The sequence below is a fragment of the Sporisorium graminicola genome, chromosome SGRAM_6 (genome assembly GCF_005498985.1).
Source record: "Sporisorium graminicola strain CBS 10092 chromosome SGRAM_6, whole genome shotgun sequence".
In the NCBI taxonomy this organism is placed as follows: domain Eukaryota; kingdom Fungi; phylum Basidiomycota; class Ustilaginomycetes; order Ustilaginales; family Ustilaginaceae; genus Sporisorium; species Sporisorium graminicola.
Window position 1 is genome coordinate 422,898 of NC_043736.1, and position 22,617 is coordinate 445,514.

Below are 22,617 nucleotides of genomic sequence, written 5' to 3' on the forward strand. Positions count from 1 at the left end.
GTCGGCAGAACGGGATGTTGTCGGTCGAGGGGGGTGGTGGAACAGAGAGATGGAGCAACGGCGTTGTCGCAATGAGCGCGGGAGAGGAGCCCGCGGGGAAGGAAGGAAGGAAGGGAACAAGGCGCAATTTGAGCGAAGATCCACCGAGGACCAGCAGAAGAGCAAACGTCGTAACGCGAGTGAAGCGAGAGGGTCGAGATCGACAAGGACCGACGTTTGACAGCAGAGGACAGAGAACATTCGAGTCAGGCGAGTGTGGGGGAAAAGGAAACGACGGCCAGCACAAAGGCACAAATAGAGCCAATTTCGCAAGCGTCGACCGAAAGTCCGAAAAGCCAATTTGCGACCGCGAAGAATTGGCCGAAAATGAGAAAATGCCACCGCAAGGAGCAAGTCGAATTTGAGGGAAGAATGTGCGTGGCGCCAAGACGCGAGCGGGGAACCACAACGTCGGGGAAATCCGAGGCGCACGAGCAGCAGGGTATTGTATTGTACGCATTGCAAAAGAGCAAGCAAAAGTTGGTCACCGGCCAGGTCGTCGTAAGTTGCGTCGGAACGAGATGCGCAAGCCATGATGTTCCCGATTTCCCGTTTTAATTGAGTCGTAGGCGATCGATCCAGTATTCGCCCGAGATTCCGAGACATGAGCAAGTCAACGGATGAATCGTTGGAAGCGGCAGCAATGTCAGAAGCGTCGGAAGAAGCCGAAGAGAGCAGAGTTCCAGGATGTTCGTATCCAACGATATCCAGCAACCACCAGAAGCCGTGACGCGATGCGAGTTGATACGAGATCGCAGTCGGGCGCCGCATGTTGAGTTGGTCGACGAGAAAGACAACGCAGAAGGCAAGGAGGAGCCAAGACATGTCGGCGGGGTAGAGCAAAAGCGGGCAAGCGAGACACGATCGATTCGAAAAAAGGACACCCATGTCGACAATCGTGACCGAGATAAGGTTGCAGCGTGGACGATCGTGTGCAGCCGTCGTTGACGACGTCCAAAAGGAAAAGCGTCGCATTCGAGTCCAGGTCGAAAGGTCGTGTCGGCGGAGCCACATGGGTAAGCGGCGGAGAACAAGGTTCGAGAAGGGTGTTGAGAGGGAGATATGAATATCAACGAGATCGTCAGCGTGTCTGTTCGCAGCGTCATTGGCAGTGCAGTCCAGGAAGTCGTGACAGGAGTGTTGCAATGCTTACATTCGGTGCCAGATGCGTTGATCTAGTGGAATCAAGTCAAGACGATGGTTGGTGGTGGAAGTATACGGTCAAGAACAAGCAGGAGCATGCACGAGTGTGTCGCTTGAAGCTATTGTTCGACCAGCTCTGTGTGGAGAAGGCCGCGCCTTTCAACGGTCAAAAACAGGCAGCGGGATCGCCGGCTGAAAAGGTCTCCTTTTCACCGCGCTCAGGCCATTTGCGCCGGACATGACCGAAAATGAAAGCACTTTGAATAAACACTGCATCGGGAAGTCTTCTGTTTCCGCTCAACATCGGCGATGTGTTCCCCATCGTATCCAAGCACTGTGTCCAATCAGGCACGAGACGAGCCTCGCTCGCCATTTTCGCCTCTTCTAGATGATTTGACCCGCCACCAACGAGCACGGCCCACGCGACAAACCAGAGGGTTGGAAGAACTGCACTTCGAGAGTTGAGCTTCTAGGTTTTCCTTCGGTCTCATTCACCTCTTCCCACCAACCCTCTGTTCATCTTCTATCTTTTGTTTGGCTCTCTGGATTCTCACAGTACGTGTGCAAGCCTGTTGTCTGACAAGCTATAGTCAGCCAAGCTCACACTTTCTGCATTTGCTCTTCCTCTCTTTACAGAAATGCGGTTCTTCGCTCTGGTTGCCTCTGCTCTTCTCGCCCTGGTGCCTGCTGCTCTGGTTGCAGCTCAGGCTCACGATACCCCTGAGCTCGGCATTGTGACCACCTTTCCCAACAACCCGTTCTCCATCGTCAAGAATGGTCAGGCCAACACCGTTGTCTTCTCGGTCACCAACCCGCCCAAGGAGGACCGTCTGCTCACGCTCCAGTCCATCACCGGTGCCTTCCTCAACCCCAAGAAAGAAGACGGTCAGAAGGGTCGTGTGCTGCGTAACATGACCACCACCACCTTCAAGTCGCGCCCTCTTCGATCCGTCGGCGGTCGACCCGTCCAGATCCCCTTCGACTTTGTCCCCGAGTTCAAGCCCCAGGAGCTCTCGGTCGAATTTAGCCTTTTGGTCAACGACGAGCAGACGGGCAAGAAGCATCGCATCCACGCTTACCGCGGCGCAGTGCAGGTGATCGAGCCTCCCAAGAACTGGTTCGACCTCCAGCTCATCTCGGTGTACGTCATTGCCGCCGCTGCCATCGTTGGTGTCGTCTACTTCCTCTTCACCAGCTACGTCATTTCGGAGGAGAAATCTGCTGCTGGCTCCAAGAAGTTCGACAAGCCCGCCGCCGTCCAGCAGGCTGGTCTCCAGGATGAGTGGATCGTAAGTAGGACCCCTATACAGCTGTGACCAAAGACCGACAGCGGTTCGTCAGCCTGTCTTTTTGTGACAGACTCACAAGATTACTGACCACGTGTCCTTTCGTTTTGCGCCTCTTTCTGCACTGCTCTCTCTCTCTCTCTCTCTCTCTCTCTCTCTCTCTCTCTCTCTCTCTCTCTCTCTCTCTCTCTCTCTCTCTCTCTCTCCCCCACACTGCAGCCCGACCACCACCTTCGTGCGCGCAAGGGTAAGGGCAAAGCCGCTGGAGCGCTCAGCAGCGGAGACGACGAGCCTTCGTCGCCCAAGAAGCGTGGCAAGGGCCGCAAATAAAGCGTCTGCGTCTATTGCTTTGCGAGCTTCCCCGCGGCTTATGCTCATTTCCGGTGTGCAGAGCGAGTTCAGCTGGTGGTTTAGCATCAAAACCGGTTTCCAAGGCCTGGCTTGACGATACTACAAGGCGCTGAACGAGACGGTGCAGCGCCAACGACTCGAACGCACCGCCCCACCCTATCATCCTGTAAATAGCATGCCACCCTCCTACATTGCTCTGTGCGGAAGTGGAATGTAAAAGTGGGTTTCCAATCATGCCATGACTCACATCTGTGGGCACCTACAGGTTGAGCGCAGGGGGGGCGAGGACGAGGACGAGGCAAACTTTATGCATGTGAGATCGCATTTGCTATTGGAGGAAGAATTATGCACAACTCCCTCCACAAAACGCCGCTCTCGGTTATGCAGCTGCACCACTTCGATCTGTCGACGTGCAGAAGCTGATCAAGCAACACTTGCAAGGGTCCACTTTTGCCATGCTTGGGTGATCCGATCTGTTTCGCTTGTGCTCCGCTGATGAGCTCTTTTGCCAAATGTGCAGTCGACTCTAGATGTGAGGTGACCGTGAGATCTTCGCTTGCCTGGTGAGAGCGTGGTCGTCCTCGTTCTGCACAACCATCAATCCCGCCCGGAAATGTCAGAAACAATATCTCCTGGGAAGCCGCCCTACCTCACGCTTACCATCTCCCAGGCGCTCTCGCTTCCACCTCCACCCGCGCCGGAGCCCAAGCAGCATGACTCGGTCAATGCCATGCTCGACGAGCGAGCGCGTCACATGCCGGAACAGTTGGCTGTTGGGTTCACCCAACTCACCGCGGACGGCGCCTGGACGTGTCGCACCCTGACGTACGCACAGGTATCTTCGCTCGCAGTCGCCTTGGCGGGTGAGCTGCAAGCCCGGCTTAGGAGCAGAGAGTCGAACCGCAAGTCGCCCAACCAGACGCCGCTGGTTGCGGTGCTTTCGCGGTCCGGTTTGGATCTGTTCGCGCACATTGTCGCGCTGTGGAGGCTCGGGTTCGGCGTGCTGTGTATCGCTCCCGGATCGCCCGCTGAATCGATTGCCAACCTGTTGAGGCTTACGGAGACCAGGATGATTCTGGCACATGCATCGCAGGTCGACTCAGCACGCGCAGCCGTGGACGCAGCGGGTGCAGGCGCGCCGGATTCTGCTTTCCAGGCACATGTCGGCGAGATGCTCTCCAACATAGACCAGCTCGTAAACCGCAACCCGGGGAGCCAGCCGGGCACAGTCCAAGCGGGACCTACAGCAGGAGCAGGACCAGACGACGTGCTCGTGACCATGCACACAAGCGGCTCCTCTGGTTTGCCCAAACCCATCTACCAGCTGCACCGTTTTTGGACCGCTTCGATGCTCTCTGCCCCCGGACGCGAGCTGTCCGCGTTCACTACAACGCCGCTCTTCCACGGTGGCATGTCCGATCTGCTCCGCTCGATCCAAGCCGGTTCTTGCATATACTTCCACCCGACCGCCGATCCGGGTGCTCTGTCGACTGCAGCGATCTATCAAGCCATCACCGCTTGCAGGAGACCCGTGTCGTACTTCCTCTCAGTGCCGTATATTTTGGATATGCTCTTCTCGGACCGTTCGGATACAGGGCGGCAGATGCTTACGAGCATGCAGCTGGTCAGCACGGGGGGTGCGCCGCTGCCCCAGCAGTTGGGCGACGACATGGTACAGCGGGGGGTGAAACTCGTTAGTCGGCTAGGCAGCTCGGAGTGCGGCTTCCTCATGTCTTCCTGGCGCGATTTTGAGCGGGATCAAGAGTGGAACCACTTGCGCATCCCCGACAAGCTAGGTCAGAGCATGCTCCGCTTCGAACCGCACGACCCTTCGGTTGAAGGAGGCCTCTTCGAGCTGGTAGTGACGAAGGACTGGCCGGCAAAGCTAGTAGCCAACCGCGATGATGGCAGCTACGCCACCTCTGATCTCTACTCGAAGCACAGCGTCCTCCCCAACACGTGGAAGTACGACTCGAGGTCAGACGACACCATCGTCCTCGTCTCTGGAAAGAAAGCCACCGCGCCCGTCGCCGAACAAAAGCTCAAAACATCCCCACTCGTAACCGATGCCATCGCATTCGGCGCCAACAGGGCCATCCTCGGTGCACTTGTCTTCGTCAGCCCCGAAGCTGTACCTCGAGACGCGCCGTTCGACGATACGCTGAAAAGAAAGTTGCTCAAGCAGCTCCAGTCGGTGTTTGGGGCGATCAACGCGGCTTCACCACCGCATGCACAGCTAGCCACGGAGATGGTCTGCCTCTTGCCGCCTGCAGAAGCAGCCAACGTACCACGAGCGAGCAAGGGGACGCTCCAACGGGGTCGCGCTTACCAGCACTATGCCGACCTGATCGACTCGATCTACGTCGATTTCGAAGAGGGCCGGTCTTTGCGTCTTCATTCCACCAACGGCGACGGCGGTGGTGCTGCTGCTGCTGAAAAGGAGGTGCTGAGCGGAGAGGACTTGATCCGGTGGCTGCAGGCGAAAGTGCACGATATCAACGGGCGCAACCTGTCGCCAGACACGGACCTGTTTGTGGCGGGAGTGGACTCGATCCAGTCCGCGAGGATTCGAGCTGCGGTGCATCAGAATATCGAGTTAGGAGGCAAGCTGTTGGAGCGCAACGCAGTGTACGAGTATCCGACCTTGCGGATGCTTGCGCAGCAAATCGAGGATGTGCGAGTGGGTGTAGGCGAGGGACAGGGTGGTGGTGTGGATGAGCGGCAGCAGCGCGAGCTTCAGCTCATGCGCGATCTTGTGGAAAAGTACTCCCAAGCACCCTCTCAGATTGCTATCGACGAGCTTGCGTTGAAGGCGGAGACAAGTGAGGAAGCCGACAAGGGCACACTTTACCTGCTGACGGGAGTAACCGGTGGACTGGGTGCGCAGATGCTCGATCATGTGGTCCAGCAGCTCCAGCAGCAAGACGCAGTCGTTTGTCTGGTACGAGCAGACAGTGCCGACCATGCTCACAAACGAGTTCTCGACTCTTTGGCATCCCGTCACCTTACCGCTACTCACTCGATCGTCGAGGCGCCAAACAGCCCAGTCCACACCCTTCCCGGCGACCTCACCCGCTCAGACTGCGGCATCCCTTTCACCCATCTATCTCCACTCGTCAAACACAGCAAGGTGGTAACGATTCACTCGGCGTGGTCCGTCAACTTTGTCGCGTCGCTGAGCAGTTTCGAGCACGGAAACATCGCCGGACTGTCTCATCTTATCTCTCTCCACCAAGCCCTTGTCGCCACCACACGATCTCACCGCCAGGCGTCGTGCTTCACGTTCTGCTCTTCGGTCGCATCGGTCTTGGGTCAGGATGCAAACCGAGCGTTGGAAGAGACGCTGTCAACGGCACCCGAGGACGCCGTGGCTATGGGGTATGCACGCAGCAAGTGGGTTGCCGAGCAGATTGTTGCGCGTCGCTGTGCTTCCTCGTCTGACGGAGAGGGGGCGCATCGGATCGTTCGAATTGGTCAGTTCTGTTCCGACACAGTCCACGGCGTGTGGAACCAGAGCGAAGCATGGCCTATTCTCATTTCCATCAGTTGCAAATTGGGCATCTTTCCAGATCTGCGGGAGAGATTGGATTGGATCAGTACCGATGTCGCCGCGAAAAGCGTGCTCGACATCTCGCTCTCCTCGGACAAAGACAAGCGTGTGTACAACGTCGCCCAGCCCACCACCACCACCTCCCATCCAGCCCCGGACTGGAAAACACTCTTCGAATGGCTCCAGTCATCCAACCTAACCCTCACTCTCATCTCACCCCAACAGTGGCTTGAAAAACTCGAATCATCCAACGTCGACCATCGAGGCCTGCTGTCCCTATGGCGGAAAAACTTCTCTCCCTCTGCCTCTGCCTCCCTCGAACCCACCCAGCAGGTTGGATTCAACTGCGAAAACGCCCTCGCCACGAGCAGCACCTACCGCAACTGGCAACATCAAGGCGTCACTCTACCACTCATTCAAAAGACCGTTCGAAGATGGAAAGAGGTCGGCTTTCTTTCGTGATTGCGCTGTGCCATTCAGAACTCAATCGCCACAACTCGGCCTCAGTCGGTCCAGAAACTCATCTCTTTTAAAAAGTGATTTGAAAGGTGTGAATGTGTGCGTGTGACTTCATCGTGTGGACAACAAAATCGTTACGAATGGCGAGTGCGCGAGAATCACGCCGTAGAGGAAGCCGCGCTAGACGCAGGCCCCGACTCTGCCGGCGCACCCTGTCTCGGCGGCGCACCGCCTCCAGCGCCCGGCGGACCCGCGTGTCCCGGTTGCTGGCCGCCGCCGCCAAAGTGAGGTCCCGAGCCGTAGGGCATTCCAGCGCCTGGCTGGCCGGGGTAGTAGCTCATGTGAGGTGGCTGGCCCGCCGGTGGAGGGGGAGGCGGCTGGCCTTTTTGGTGAAGGTGCTGCGGCGGCGGTGGACGAGGACCGCCGCCCGCACCCGGTGGCGGCATGGGCATGAATTGCGGCTGCCCCGAGGGTGGCACATTGCCCATCTGCGGACTATACATGTTTTGCGGCGCGCCATGCTGGTGCATCGAGGGAGAGAACGGCATCTGGCCCATGAACTGCTGAGGCACCGCACCGTACGGCATGGGCGCACCTTGCATGCCGGGCGCCATCTGCATGGGGGGCACCATGCTGGGCTGCCGACCTTGTGGCATGCCTTGCGGTTGCGGCTGGCCACCAGGGTATTGGTAAGGTGCACCGCCGTAGTGTTGGTAGACCATGCCAAAGGGCTGCTGCGGACCGGGTCCCGCAGGTCCAGGTCCAGGTACTGGCGCCGGCACGGGTCCACCTTGCGGGGTTGAGATGGGCATTTGGCCTGGGTGGATGGGCTGCGGCACAGGCTGTGGCGTCTGAGCACCGGGATGCATGCCAGGCTGCATCATTCCGCCGTGATTAGGAACGAATAAGCCAGTGCCATCGTCCATGGGTCCGCCGGGAGGCGGCACGACAAAGTGCTGACGGTAGGGCTTGCCACTGAATGCCCACATGGGACCCACCGATTTGGCATCCGGCACCTTGCTGACCTTGAAAGCATTGAAGTCTTCGCGGATGTGCAAGCTACCTGACCCCGAAGTGTTCTTTTTGATGACGCGGTTGCCGAAGAAGGGATTGGCAGGCGATGTGGTCGAAGTCGAGGCAGCTTCAGGAGTTGGAGCCAGTGTGGGTCGAGCCGACAGCGATGGGGTGGCAGCAGCGGTGGCAGGGCTACCAGCAGCGGGTCCGGCAGCTGCAGCGGCAGGCGTAAAGGTGCTGGACGCGCCGCCAGGTGTGAAGCTGGCCGCGTTGGGATTGAAGGGCTTGAAGGAGCTCGCTTTGGCGCTCAGCTTGAAGGAAGACGTGCTGACAGAGGATGGCATACCGCCCTCAGCCTTGGTCGGCGGCGTCGCACTTGGCGCGGCTTCGCCAGATGCAGTTGCGGCCTGTCGTGCCTTGAACTTATCCGGGTTGAAGGGAGGGATCTTGGGGATGGTCATCTTCTGCAACATAGCCTTACTCTCGGCCAGCTTCTGAGCATCCTGGTTGACCTGTGCAGAGCCGGAGCCGCCAGCGGGGCTGACCGCATTGGAGGAGGATGCAAGTGCAGCGCGCGAAGCGGCAGAAGACCTGCTGACGTCTGCCTTGGACACGGGTGTAGCTGACGAATGAGCAGGGGTGGGGCTCAGGCTCTTTTGCAGACTGGGATCGCGAGGCTTGTCGGAGGCCCCGTCAGCCTTGTCCTTCTGCACCATACCGGCAACGTCCGAGGGCATGGGCGTGTTGAGTTTGAAAGTGCTTGCCCACGACTTGAGATCGGCGAGGCGCGTGTCCTTTTCCTTCTTGGCAAGAGCGGCTTTCTTCTTCTCGAGACGCTCGCGTTCCGAACTGACAAAAGAGCGGAAATCGCCCATGAGCGGGTTGGCTGCATCGGCGGCGGGTTTCTTGCCCGAGGCGTCGTTGGCATACGCTTCCTGTGGGATGCTGGGGCTGGGCACCTTTACGTTGACGATCGGAGGGTTGACAGCAACGGGCGGCGGAGGAGCGTTTTCTGTGGATGTAGGTGCCGCAGTCGGAGCAACAGCAGCAGCACTGGGAGTAGCGGCTCCGTTCGACTTCGGTGTGGCTTGAGCAGGTGCTGCTGGCGCGCCTGGTGGACCCTTCTTGCTGCCTCCGCCGCTGCCAGCAGCAGAAGCCGCGGCCATCTGCTTGCGAAGCGCCGGCGGGACATAGGCGTTCGGGCTGCGGACCACAGCACCGTACTTGTCCTCCTCGTTGACACCGGAGTCATCGGCCTGACCTCTCTCTTCGGCCAAGTGCGGGTTGCTGGTAGCCTGAGCCATGATCTCGCGCGCGATCCGATCGGCCTCTCGCTCGCGATTGCGAAAGTCCTTCCCGCTGCGGTCGAGCTTTGTGGTGTAGAGGTTCTCTTCGTAGTTGGACTTGATACCGAAACGGGCCTCGTTGGCAGCGAACTGGTCCCACGGCTTGCCAGCAGCGGAGGCAGAGGACTCGTCGAGGCCGCCACCGGCAGCGTCGCTTGGCGATGCCCAGGCTGGTAGCTTGCTGCTAGGAGTGTCAAGATCGGCGAGGTCAGGATCGTCTGACCACTTCTGGAGGGTGCGTCCACTGGCCAAAGGATCAAAGGCCTTGGAGATCTCTGTGTCGGTGCGGAAGGCTTCCTTTTCGCGTGCTTCGCGCATCTCTTTGGCCTGGTCCTGCATCCTAACCTCGGCGGCTTCGATTGTCTCGAGGTCCTTGTAGGTGATGAGCAGCGACGGCTTGAACTCGCCGAGCTGTGGCTGGGCGTCTTCATCCTTGGCGGGCAAAATCTGCTGGGCGGAAGCGAGAGCGACGGAGAGCTCTCCACCCTCGGTGTTGGCGGCCGAAAAGATACCGAAGAACTTCGAACCGCCCTTGACAGTGACGGTCACTGGATTGCCAACGAGCGTGACGAGCAAGAACATCATGCGGTCATGCATGAGCTTCTGGGTGTCACCCTGAGCGGAGCCTGCACTCAGGGATGGGAAGGCGGGTGTCTGCGCCGCGTTGGTGTTGGCCTTGTTGGTGGGGGTGGCTGCAGGACCGCGCTGGTTGGTAGCTTTGGCGTTGTTCTGCTGGCCGTGGGATGCCGAGCTGTTGGCGGAGGCATTGTTGCTTTGGCTAGAAGGAGGCCCGTTCCCCCACCTAGAGGCATGCGGAGGCCCTCCAGAACCGCCTCGATTGGTTGCTGTTCCGCCGCCACGACCACCAGCATGGGGATTCTGAGCTCCGCGGAAGCCAGATGTGGGAGCGCCGCGGCCACCTGCGCCGCCTTTTGTGCTACCGTTGGAAGCCATGGTGCCGAGTTGTGCTGAATCGCTGGTGGATCAGCTGGGCTCCAAAGTGCCGTGTTGAATTAAAGTAGCGTGCGGAATGCGGCAAGGGATGGTTAAGTGCGCAGTAGCCTCAGAGCCGCATACGTCAAGATGTCCGCTGCGGTAGGGCTTGTCGGGACCACGGTCAGAAGTCGGAGGCCGAGAGACTCGTGGTAGCGCGATGAGCCTGGCTACCGGTTGTCCGGGGTGTGCAGCAGAGTATTCTGTACACAATAGCGGGAGTCGACTCGGCACCTGGGTTACGCGAGGATCCGTGATGAGACTGATACAGCAGTTCAGTCAAGAACTCGCAATGTACCAGCTCTGTCGAACGCCGAGCTTGCGCGCCAAAGACGATGCGGTCTCTGAGCCAAACTTGGTGTGGAGAGCAAGGGAGGAAAGACGGCCAATCTGTCCAAGTATGTGGACCAGCCCGCAATCCGAAGATGAAGAAAGGAAGGAGGGAGGGAGGGAGGGAAGGAGACAGTTGTCGGGAAGTGGTCAACAAGCGGAACAGGTCGAGAACAAAGGAGAAAGCCAACAAGTGCAAGGACTCAAAGAGTCGAAGATCTCTGGAGCTTTGACAAGGGCTGCTGTGCCGTCGTCCGATTTCAAGGACTCGAATCCTCAGAATTGCGCCAAAGTCACAACTGCCGAAGTGTCGATTCTCTCTGTCTCTGTCGGGTGAGCCGTGCAGCTCTCAAGCATGCCGTTCGCTGCTTTGCTTCGTGCTTCGACGGTGCGGGAGAAAGCCAAGTTCCCTCGACTGTGCAGAAAATCCAAAATTCAATTCACGCGTCTTGTCTTTTGAATCAACCGCTTCCAGGATTTGTACTTCGGTTTAGTTGGCCTCTCAATTTGAAATCACTTCTTTCCACAGAGAGCGAAAAGGACACGGCAGCGCGACGTTCCTCGTCAAGTTCTTGATGTTGCATCCATCATACGAACGGCGTTCAATGAGCAGCAACTTGCCGAGCTGCTGACCGTCGTTTCGAGTGGAAATCATGCTGAATGCCAATAAGTCTAAAAGGTGGAAACAGAAAGAAATGCTTGCTTGCTGGCCTGCTTTGCAGAGAGGCTCCGACTTTCGTCAAAGCTCAGTGCGGATGGTGGAAGTGCCTTGCCAGCGGATCCAATCAAACCACCCCGAGATCTTAGTAGCATCGGCGCCACCTGCACCAGCTTGTATTTTCGAAGACCACCAGCTTGTGCTGCTCCCAAATCCGAGCGTGCTTCCGATAGGCACCTTGAGGACTCGGGCGCAGATCCAGACAGCTCCTCCGCCGCCGATGACCACCAGTCCAATGTAAGCCCAAAATTGCCAACGGCTGGTGCCAAAGCTGAGCGCGTTGCGATCGTTGCCACCCTGTACAGCACCCTTGGGATCGACGGCGATGGTGCAGATGAGACCGTACAGATCTGCCGACTGCCCATCTCGGATGCTGATGTTAAGGGGGCCTGCTCCCAGTCCTGGAATCTTAAGCCCCAGCTTGCGGCAGTACGAGTCTGGTTGAACCTCGTGGCGCTGCTGTGCCAGATCCAGGTCCGCCTTGGTAGCAACAAACAGCGATGGCATCGACTGCAAGAGCGGATACTGCTGCCGCAAGTTGGATATGTAGCTGAAAGAGTTGGTGTCGCTCGAGTCGTAGACAAATACAATCACATCGGCTGCCGAAAGCTTGGCCGTATTGCGCAGTACCTCGGCCTCGTAGCGCGACCCAAACTCTTGCAGTACAAGATAACGCTCCGCTCCCGCTTGCTCGACGGTACTGACGACGCTCATCATCTTCTGCGTGGGCTCGTAGGCACTGGCAAAGCGCTTGCCCACCATGTTGCGAAGAATCGCTGTCTTGCCACTACCCGCGGCACCGAGCACGAACCCGAGGAAGACACTTCTCTGGATTGCACCTTTTTTCTTCTTATCCGTCTTCCTTGGACGTGTGAGCTTCAGTGCTGATGTCGTGGATGGCGGACACGGCGTGCGGTTGCGAGAGGGTCTGGAACCCGGTGGACCACTCGGCGTAAGCGGTGTCGGCGCGGGGGTTGACGAGCTGCTGGAGGAGCCCGCCAAGGGGAACGATGGATAGCCGAGGTACGCCAGGAACTCGAGCGTGGTGCGGTGGTCGAGCAACGTAGTCATGCTCCATTGCGCGAGCCAGCCTTGCAGCGTGACAGCGCCATGCTCATCGGTGATCGTGGAAGCGGGGAAGCTTGTGCCTTGCCAAGGATGGCGGTTGTCCGGTGCGGTGATGAAAAGGCTGTCGAGTTCCTCCTCGCTGAGGGCGCCATCTCGATCCTTGTCGTGCACCTCAAAGATGTCGGTCAGGAACTGATATCCGTTTGGTGAGAGCTCCACCGAGCATTCCGGTGGCACAGCGAAAGAGGGCTTGACGAACGAGTCTTCGAGGCTGAGGTCGGCGCCGTACCCGAACGTACGCAATACGGTCCACGTGGTCTCGAGGCGGCCTCGTTGGATGAAGAGCGTATGGAGGTAGAGGAAGCCGGCCATGGTGAGGTTGCCTTCTCGCAGATGTGGATGGTGTGCAGGAACATCGCCGTTGGCGCTGGACCCCGAAGCAGCCACGCTGCCATTTTCGTGGTTATACCGCAAACCGGCAACCGGTGCCTGGATGACAAGATCCTTGATGCCTTCCAGCTCCTGTGCTTGAAGCGGCGTGTCGAAGCATTTGCTTTGGAACTCGTTGAGCTCGCCATCGCTGAGTAAGCCGTCCTTGTCCGAATCGCAGAGCCGGAAAATGCGCTTGAGCGCGTCGACGCAGGCGGGTTTCAGCACATGCTCGCGGCTGTCGTAGAGCGGTGCTGTCGGGTAGAGGACGGCCTTTTGGGCAAAGTAAAAGACTTCGCTGACGTTGAGCGGGATGCGAGCCGAGCATTCTACGCACGTCTCGACTTCCTTGAACTCGGCCATGACGGGCGCAAGCTCATCTTCGAGGGCAGCGTTGGTGACGTCGCCAGAGCGCAAGTCGATCTTGTTGCCGACGAGGATGACGGGAACGTTGATGCCTAATGAACGGATGTAGGGGAGCCAGTAGGTGGGTATACGATCAAACGAGGAAGGTGCTGAAACCGAATAGACGATGCAAATGACATTAGCCCTGCGAAGTTCGGCCTCGAGGTTGGCGCGATGCTCTGGACTTGAGCTGGTGTCGACAATCTTCGTGACGACGGCTTCTGGTGCGACTTCTGGTGGAAGCGTGATGGGTGGCACCACTTTTTGCACCTTGGCAACGTACGCCTCTTTTACGAGCGAGGTGATGAGCGTTGACTTGCCGACATCTGGGTCGCCCGCAAGGACGATGCGGACGTCCTTGCGCATCGTGTCGATAGAGCCTCGAGCACGCTCGCGGAGCGGCTGCGGCCTATGTGAGAAAGAAATGTGGCAGCGCTAGGTTCAGCAGCGCTGCTGCTATGGTAAGCACCGTATCAGCGAGTTCTCAATAAGATGGCAGGGTCGATGTGTTCTGCAAGAGGGGTTGAACTCGGCGTTCCCAATGCGGCAGAGCTAGTTGAACAGTGGTTCGTGGCGATCAGGTGGGCCAACGATTCGGGCCGAGGTACAAGCTCTTCGAAGATGAACCTGTGGCGTGTTATTCAAAGTAAGGTAGGTGCCCAATGTCAGGCGAGGTGAGGTGAGGTGAGAGGTGAGGTGAGAGGTGAGGTGAAGTCCGTGACTGTCGGAAGGGTGTTGGTTGAAAAAGAAAAGTGAAAACCCATCAGGTAAAACACCAACACCAAACAGAAAGGATACGCCAACTTGACTAGCGGAGGTTTGCAGCCGCTGCTGCTTTCCTTTTTTTCCCTCCTCTTTTTCGGTGTGAGTGTCGCCGGTGTTTGACTGCGCTTTGGAAGATCGACAGGCTGCGACGAGACAAATTCAAGAGCGCTCGATACCCGTGTCAAGGGAAATTATTTAAAAGAACCGTTCAATGAGAGAAGCATGTCTGTGCAACAGAAGAAACAGCGGCGGCACGTCCCAAAGTTGCTCGCAGGAAAGAGGCTTGGTGGAACGGTCGAGCTTGGTGATAGACATGCCATGATTCGACTTCGCTGAACGAGGCAGCCGACGACGATGGCTTCTTCGCGGAACTATCCGACGGCACTCGGGAGCGACACGCGCGCTACTTTGCTAGCTCGAAGAGCATGAGAAAACGAGCGCCGATCACGATTCAATCAGTATGTTCGACTACAGAGGCAAACATCACTGGCAAAAAGTGTACCGCAGCGCTGCACATGCGAAATCATGGCCTTGTTTTTTGAGATTTTTGGAAGAACTGAGCTTTCTGAGCGTGCGCTTTTGGTTCAATCAAACGCACGCCTTCCATCCTCTCTCACCTCTTCCATCAGCCCCCTTTCCACCTTCCTCCCTCCTCCTTCCCCTCGCTTTAGAGCGATAAGATTGTGGCCTATGTCGACTTCGTAGATCAGAATGCAGCGTTCCGACTCGGACACCCGCTCTACGCCTCTGCAAGGGTAATCTTGCCATCGTCTCTGCACGGTGCCCCTCCTCGAACGGCTCTGGGCTCCGTCACTTCACCTTGCAACTTTCAGGATGCGGGTGCCTTGGCGACTCGGGCTGAGTGTTGAATTACGAGGACATACAAGCGAGAATTTAGAGCGCGGCCATCCTCAGCACGCTGTACACCTGTCTACAGAGTTGGCCGCCGCAAACTCATCACTTTTTCGCTCTCTTGTTCTGGTAAGTTGTTCCGCTGGTTGCAGATCCATACCCTGATGATTCTCGACAAAGCAACGACCTCAGTCGATCGTGTCAAATGTTCAAGAAACAAGTACGGCTTCCAGTCCGAAGGCCACCGTTACTCGCCGGCAGTCCTATTTGGATGCGCCTTTAATACCGGTCCGCCCGAGGGCGGACCCATGCGAGTGGGAAGGTCCGCGTACTCCTCCTTCCTTTTCGGCTTCCATGCCGAGACCGGTCCTGATCTTCCGGGAGGACTACGATGCTCGTTGCGCTGCCTCTGTGGTCCTCGACCATGAGGGCGGCCGATGGCATCGTGGGCTTCTTCCCGTAACATCTGCTCTAGCTGGGCGAGTTCAAGCTTTAAAGCGCTGGCCGTCAGTTGCAATTTTTTTGCAAACGACACAAAGTGCCCACACCAGAAATGATACTCTCGCCAAGCCTCGTGCTCGCCAGCGCTCGTTCCTTTACAGCCACACTTCTCTCCCGCCACACCCAATGCGTTTGCTTGGCGCGACGTTTTGTTGCGTCCGTGGCCTTGTTCCACACATGACGAGGCCCCATGAACATGTCTTGCCCCGCCATGCCGGTGGTCGGCGCTAGAGCAATGCAACCCCAAGACACCACCCTCCACCAAACGTGGGCCGGGCAAGGAAGAGGGTAGACGGTCTCTAGGTCAGCCACACCGGTGTGGTACATGTTCGTGCTCGGGCACCCCAGATTCGCTTCTGCGGATCCGGTGTGAGTCTTGTGTGGTGCAGGATGCCACACGCACTGGAGTGGTGGGAAGTTGCCACGGTGGAACGAATACCCTCTCGTAGGAGCTGCAGCACGATGCGTAGAGAATGGAATCGGGCCGCCAAAGAAGATCCAAGGTTTAGATGTCCTCGGGGAGTAGGTCCTGGCCTGTGACTCCCTGAGGCTCACGGTTGTAGACTGCGCCAGCTTTTGCTCGGTCGCATGTTCGGGGTAAGGAGGATGCTTAGCCTCTCTGGAGGTGAAGGCTTGAGTGCAATCGGTGGCGTCTCCTCTCTGAAACGGAGAGGAGCCAACTCGACGCGAGACTACTCTTGGTCTGGAAGCCCCCCCCCCTTATTTGTTTCTGTGTCGCATTTGGTTGGATCGATTGAAGTTTCGTTGTTCTTGCTCTGTCTTCGTCGGCGGGATGCTGTCTCTGCTTGGATATGAACCGTGCGACAACCGTCGGACCTCGACAACAAATCCCGAAACGATCAACTAGCTTCGTCACTTTCTCGAAGGACTCCTTCTCCTGTAGATGGCGGTCGTTCGTTGGAACCAAGACGAACACATTTTTGCCTCCTTCTCTCTCCTTCCCCTTCCTTCGATCTCAGTTGTAGGCAAGCGCGTGGCATCACGGGTAACATCGAGACTAGATTGCATTTCGTGAACGAATCATGTTGTGGAAGAAAAGGTGAGAAAAGAAAACAAAGAAAAGTACTCGGCATATGCGTAAAGGATACGAGGAAGGACGGCAAAGGTGAAAGTGAGACATGCTTGAAAGTAGGTCTGCGTTCAGCTGCGAATGCGAATACCTTTATCCTGAACGACGTTGTTGCCGAATCTGCCTGCGCGGCCGGAGCGGTCCGTGTGGTCGAGACCCAGCGCGTCGTCCGGCTGGAACTTGTGCTCGTACAACAGATCGTCGTCTTCCAAGTAGGTCGGCTGCTTGTACGTCGACGACTGCACCAAGGCGAATCGGAACTTGGCAAACTCCTTCTCGGGCACCTCGAGGCGCTGTTGCAGACGCTTACGCGTCTCGACGAACGGCTCGTTGCGTTTCACCACAAAGCGGAACGGCACGCCGTGCGTTCGGCCAAGCTCCTTGGTAAAGTGGAAGACGTTGATGATCTTGTCGTCTTCGGTTAGGTTCAACTCGTCCAGCGGAACTTCCTCGGCGAAAAGCTCGGCGTTGTCGGGAATGTTGCCGATCATCTCGACGCCGATGAACTCACGCTGCTGACGCCCGTTGAGGATGGCTTCGAATAGACGAACTTTGCCGCTGCCACCTGGCGTCAGCTTGACCTGCTTGGCGAGTTGATCCGTCACTTCCGAGATGGTCGCTGTCTTGGGCAAGAGGAACTGGTGCGGCGATTCCTCCTTGTTGTTGGCGCCCGTCCAGAAGATCTTGAGGTTGCGCTTGGTCTCGAGCTCGATGATGCTCACATCGAGAAGCTCATAGTACAGCAGCGATGCCTGGCCCTGGATGTAGCTTGGCGACACAATTTCGTTGACCGTCTGGTTGGCGGTGCGCTTGAGCACGGTCTTGGGCGAGCCGTTGGGGCCGTTGCCCGTGGTGAAGCGCAGCTTGAAGGGGTCGTGCTTGAGACGCTCGCCCGCTTTGGCCGCCATCATGTCGTACGTCATCTTTTTGCTGAGCGTCAGCTCGAACTCGGTCTTGTACTCGACGTCGTCGAAGCGCGGCTTGAAGAGCACCTTGATCTGGTTCTGCAAAAAGTCGTAGAACTGGATCGGATTCGAGTAGAGCGACTGCGACTCGTAGTCGTGCGCATCCTTCTCGGAAAGCTCGATCTGGAAGCAGATGACATCGCCATCCTGGATCTCACTCTGCGAAAACGTCGCCTTGGGCTTCATCTGCTCGATCATGCCCGGCTTGATCTCCTCAAACAGCTTGACTTGTGTGGTTGGCGGCCAGCGCATGAGCTCGTTGATGGTGGGCACCAGGTCGCCGACCTTCATGTGGCGCTGCACGTAGACACGTGAGACACCGAGCAGCGTCTGTCGCGACGTGTCAAAGTACTTGAGGAAGATCATCATCGACGGGTTGGCCTCGTTGCTGGGGAGGTCGCCGTTGACCACCTCGAGGAAGAGGCGCAGATCGTGCTGGCGCGAGGCCATGCGGTCGCGCACCGTCTCGAGCGTGAGGTTGGGGTCGTTCTCGGGCACCACAGTGTCTGGTCGCACCGTCTTGTTCTGGCGGTTGACCAGCACCCACATGCGGATGAGGTCCTCGGGCAAGTTGTACTGGGCCGCGATGCGCGACTTGAAGTTAAGATAGAGCTCGTTCTTGAGCACGCGGAAGGTGGGGAGATCGGTGGCAGGGAGGTTGCGCTCCTCGAACGTAGCGAGATCGAAACCTTGGTGGCCGCGGAACGTATCTTCGGTGATGAGCTTGACGGTCAGGTAGAGGTGCTGCTCCTCGCGCTCACGCTTGCGGGCCTCCATCTGGAGTCGCTCGTCCTCGAGTCGTTGACGCAGGTGTACGGGCGTGTCTTCTGGCGCCATGGGCTTGAGCACCTCGTCAATGTCGCGCTCGCGTACGTAGACGAGCATGTAAGCGTTGGTGAAGCGTTTCATGGCACGCACGGGCGCACGCGCGCCGATCTGGCCGGCGGGATGGCCGTTGGGGATCTCGCCTCCAAAGTTGTCTTCGAGCACCTCTTTCTCGGTAACGGGGGTGACGCGGTCGTCATCAAATTTGAACCACTTGCTGTCCTTCTCGGGCTTGAGCAGCGCAAAATAGTGCCCGCCGTGCAGATCACCCGAGTGGACGAGGACGCCGTGCAGCTTGTACTTCCAGTCCTCCTTGCTGAGCGGGGACTCCTTGTCGAGGTAGTCGGCGAGGTCGATCTCGAGCGGAAACTCGTGGCGGTCGTTGATTTTGACCATCGAGTCCTTTTCAATGTCGTACTCGAATCGCTTGAGCTGTAGGTGGAGGACGGGGGGGAACTTTTCAAAGATGACGCCCTTCTTGGCATCTTGCAGACCGTAGCCTTCGGCGTGATACTTGTTGTCGCCTTCGAGCATCTCGGTCTGAACGTAGTCCCGGAACGAGTCGGCGAGGTTGTTCATGCCCTTGACGTTGAGCTGGATGTCGTAAAAGTCCTCGGAGCGCGACGACTCGTAGTCGACGTTGACGCAGCGGAGATACGACTTCATCTTGCCAACGAAGAGACGAGAGATGGCGCCGTCGGCTGCAGTGCCCTTCATCTTGGTCTCGAGCTTCTCTTGAAGGACACGGTTGAACTCTTGGACATCGTGCTGCAAAAAGCTGTCGAGCGACTTCCAGCCGAACGACTTGGTGAGCTCGTTGGTGCCGACAGGCTGATCCGAGGTCTGCAGCAGGTAAAAGACACGTTGAAGCGCCAGTGCGACGCTGTCGGAAGGTACATCGCCTTCAGTGGGTATTTGATAAACGGCTTTGCGGAAGTAGTGTGTGCAGAAGAGCGACTGGAGCAGCGAGTTCATGTAGCAGGTGGCGCCTTGGTTCTTGAGGCCTACGTAACCGGTCTCCTTCTTCGAGTCGTAGTTGATGAAGTTGTGCCAGAGCACGCCCGTAGGATCCTTGAGGACGCGGACATAGGCGGTGACGTCGGCGCAGTCGTTTTCGATGATGGGTCGGCTGCGGCCGTCGGTGGGTACGGCGAGCTTGCGGAGTTCGTTGAAGCGGGTGAAGCCCCAGTCCATCTCCTCTGCGGTAAAGCGGTGGTGTGCTTGGCTGGTGGAGAAGATTGTGGGATCTTGTGGATTCGAGATGACGAGGGCAAATTGTGCGCAGACGTGCCAGCCCTCGGGACTGCCCTTGGGATCAGCATAGTCGAGATAGACCGAGACCATATCGTTAGGTTGGCCATTCGAGTTGCCGAAGGGGAAGAGGAGGATGCGCCAGCGATGACCACCGCACTCAAATTCTGGGCCGGTGATCCTCTTGTCTAGTGTTCGCCACCCTTTGATCTTCCACGTACAGACGGCAAAATCCTCCTCTTCTTGGCCGAGATCGGCGAGGTGCTTCTCGGCAAAGGCCTTGGCATCGTGAACAGACACCGGCTCCTCCACCTCCATGGGGCTGGCGTTCTTGTCCATGTCTGGATTGACCAGAGCGGTTGTCGGGTCGAGATGTGGGTCCATGGTGGTGGTGGATGTGATGGGGGGAGAAACAAACGGTACGAAACCCTCTATGAGTCTTCTGCGAAAGCTGGTTCGATCGTGACGATTCGATTGATGATGCTTTTCCGCACTGACACGGGACGGTCGGCGACGGACGATGGGCGACAGCCAGGACGATGTTGATTTGAAGAAAGCTACCCGCCTGCGGAGTCGATACGGGTTCCGAAAACCGGCGGTGATGCGGATCGGCCGTGTTTGAAAACAGCGCACGGATCAGATTACGATGTACGCTTCTAGAGCAAGGGAGACGTGATATGATTCGGTCGACACCGGATCGCTCGGGGCAGATCGACGAGCAAGTAGGGGCGATGGTGGTGGTGTGGAATCTGGCCGTGTTCAGAAAGCCAAGTCGAAAGACAGGAGAAGGATGGCAGTCGCGCCAGTGAGATTCGAAATGAATCAATGGAGCCAGCAGTCGCCGTTCGTAAAGATGGCCAAGTACGTGCGAGCCTCTTGCGACTGGGCTGTGGAAGGGCGTTGTCGGGGGGTGAAGGTGGGAGTGACGATGAAGGAGAGGAAAAGGACGGTGGAAAGATAGAAGAGGTGGTGACGACGGCCCAGCAAGACGAAAACGCTCGTGCGGCTGTGCGTCTTTTTTTTTCAGAGGATGCGAATGTAAAGGTGAGCGAGAGAAGAGAGCAAACTGGCTGGAAACAGGCTCTAGCTCACGCACGGCAAATGAGGACGTGGAGTGAGAGCAATGTTGCCTGGGTGCGTTGATCGAAGAAAACGAGATCAGGTCTGCAGGCAGACCGACCGACTCAGCAGACGGCAAACAGAAATACAGGAAGTGCAGGCGACCGGACAGTCTTCAGCACACAAGACAAAGTGTGACTGAGCCGCAAACAGACACGCCGTTGAGTGTGCGAAATGTGAAATCATCGTTAAAAAGTCGCTTCTGTCCTCTCTGGTTTGTGCGCAGACGGAAGACGAGGAAGGTGGTCAGAGCGGAGGTTGCAAAAGAAAAAATGGAAAGAAATTCGAGGCGGAACGGGTCAGTTTGCAGGCAGTAGCGAGCAGCACGGGCTGAGTCTGTGAGCTGAGAAGCGCACTTTTTTCGATTCAGATCATCCCAAGAGAGGGCTCGGCTGCCCAGCGCAGCAGCGTAGCCAACGTCGGCAGCTCGAGACGACATCATCCTGTGTCCCGGTTTGCTTGTTCTGGCAGCCCACGTCGCCCCGTCGTTGTGGGCTTCGTACGATCGACAACACACGGTAGGCATCCCGTGAATATGTTTAACGGCAATGGCTTGGCTTCATTTGTAGCCAAGAAGCAGCGAGGAAACACCACACGCCTAGCCTGTACATTCGGGGGAGGCCAACGGTCTTGTGAAGTGGTGATCGGCCAAGGAGTTTCGATGAGACCCCAAACGCCCGATCATCGCGATCGTTGCCTGTTCGACGTTGTTAGAGCGTTGTGAGGGTTCCTCTCGCTCTTCTCTTCCTCTTCGTAGGCCGTCTTTGGCTGAGGGGCGGCAGTATCCAAGAGACGCTCGTACAACCCACTACATCGATTCCGCTATGAACCTGTAGTTGCGACGACGGACGCTCAAGAAGGGCTTTTGGTGTCGTATGCTCATTGATGGTCATCGAGTCGCCCAGGCACGTCTGGTAGGACTGGGGTTTGGTTTGCAAGCTTTCTACGGAAAATGTGGCAAAGAAAAGGAGGTACCAAAAAGGATGGAAGTATCACTCGGTTGTTAGCCCCCACTTTGCAACATTAAGTTTGAATTTCAACACGCGCAAGCTCCATTGAAGCGCGACGAATACCTGCATGCCTCCTTGCATAGAACACGCCCGGTTGCCGGATGGTTGCAAGTGTACAAAGAGCAACGAGAGCTGAAGCGAAGAGAAGCACAAGACTAGGCCTGGCTGGCACGAGCAAGGATCGACGAGGTGCAGCGCAGCCTGGAAGCGAAAAAAGCTGAGGGGGAGAAGCCGAGTGCAGTTTGGCGACAGGACCATGGAAACCTTGCAGTGGCTGCACCCACTCTCCCTGAGCAACCCCTCGACGTCCGCAAACGACACTCTTCATGCCACCTTTCTAGTCCAGGCTTCTCGATCGATGCTAGTTTTTAGGCTGGGAAGCCCATCGCGTTGATCTCGTCTTTCCCGACTGTCTCGTATATAGAATCATCGGACACCAGCAACCTGGCCAAAGTCCGAGGCGGTTCGCAGCGAACGGCAGGCAGCCAGCTGGCAAAGGTCCCTCACTGTGCTGAAATGCGCGAGGAGCGGGGCCATGCCTGGGTCGCGCCACATGCGTTTTGCATTTCGAAACCGACAGCAAAGTATGCTCAGGCGCAGACGGCCGACTTGATCTGCAGAGCTTCCCACGCTTTCCGAGCTCGACTCCGGCGGTGGCACGTCTTGCGTGCACCAGACGGTAGCACACGGATCATGCTATGCCAGATCTTCGACGGCCTTGCAGCGTATCAGGATGCTGAGGTTGTCCGCCCCTTTTGATTGCCTTGCTTGTTGCTTGCCTTGCTTGATTAATTGGTTGCCAGGGAGAGGGCCTCCTGCAACAAGCGTGGGCAGGCATTGGCAAGGAAGAGAGGGTGCGGTTCAAGGGCTCATGCGAAAATCGGGAGCGTGGCTTGGCGTGCGGGCATGTCGACAGAACCATGGCGATCACGGCGATCAGAGGCGGCGCGCAGAAGGTCGATCCTTTGGCCATTCCAATCTTACTCATTGTACGTCCCGCAGGTCCACTACCAGCAGCTGTTCCACGGTCGTTGGAAATGGATGACGTGGGTGCGGAGCGCCATCCTGCGCATGCGCTCCGGACACGAGCTGCACGCGACGCCGAAGG

At 57.5% G+C, this 22,617-nt stretch overlaps 5 protein-coding genes across 5 annotated transcripts; 2 read left to right on the forward strand and 3 right to left on the reverse strand.

The window, feature by feature from the left end:
- Window positions 1-1,820: 1,820 nt before the first annotated feature.
- Window positions 1,821-2,798, forward strand: EX895_005287 (uncharacterized protein; the record flags this gene model as incomplete). The annotated part of the gene is made up of 2 exons (XM_029885880.1): window positions 1,821-2,471; window positions 2,688-2,798. 2 exons carry the CDS (start codon window positions 1,821-1,823, stop codon window positions 2,796-2,798), a joined length of 762 nt encoding a protein of 253 aa, XP_029737732.1.
- A 634-nt stretch (window positions 2,799-3,432) lies between these two features.
- Window positions 3,433-6,831, forward strand: EX895_005288 (uncharacterized protein; the record flags this gene model as incomplete). Its single annotated transcript, XM_029885881.1, has 1 exon — window positions 3,433-6,831. One exon carries the CDS (start codon window positions 3,433-3,435, stop codon window positions 6,829-6,831), a length of 3,399 nt encoding a protein of 1,132 aa, XP_029737733.1.
- A 155-nt stretch (window positions 6,832-6,986) lies between these two features.
- EX895_005289 (uncharacterized protein) lies at window positions 6,987-10,142 on the reverse strand (the record flags this gene model as incomplete). Its single annotated transcript, XM_029885882.1, has 1 exon — window positions 6,987-10,142. The coding sequence occupies one exon, from the start codon at window positions 10,140-10,142 to the stop codon at window positions 6,987-6,989; it is 3,156 nt and encodes a 1,051-aa protein (XP_029737734.1).
- Window positions 10,143-11,250: 1,108 nt separating this feature from the next.
- EX895_005290 (uncharacterized protein) lies at window positions 11,251-13,497 on the reverse strand (the record flags this gene model as incomplete). Its single annotated transcript, XM_029885883.1, has 1 exon — window positions 11,251-13,497. One exon carries the CDS (start codon window positions 13,495-13,497, stop codon window positions 11,251-11,253), a length of 2,247 nt encoding a protein of 748 aa, XP_029737735.1.
- A 2,913-nt stretch (window positions 13,498-16,410) lies between these two features.
- Window positions 16,411-19,764, reverse strand: EX895_005291 (uncharacterized protein; the record flags this gene model as incomplete). Its single annotated transcript, XM_029885884.1, has 1 exon — window positions 16,411-19,764. The coding sequence occupies one exon, from the start codon at window positions 19,762-19,764 to the stop codon at window positions 16,411-16,413; it is 3,354 nt and encodes a 1,117-aa protein (XP_029737736.1).
- Between the last annotated feature and the right edge of the window lie 2,853 nt (window positions 19,765-22,617).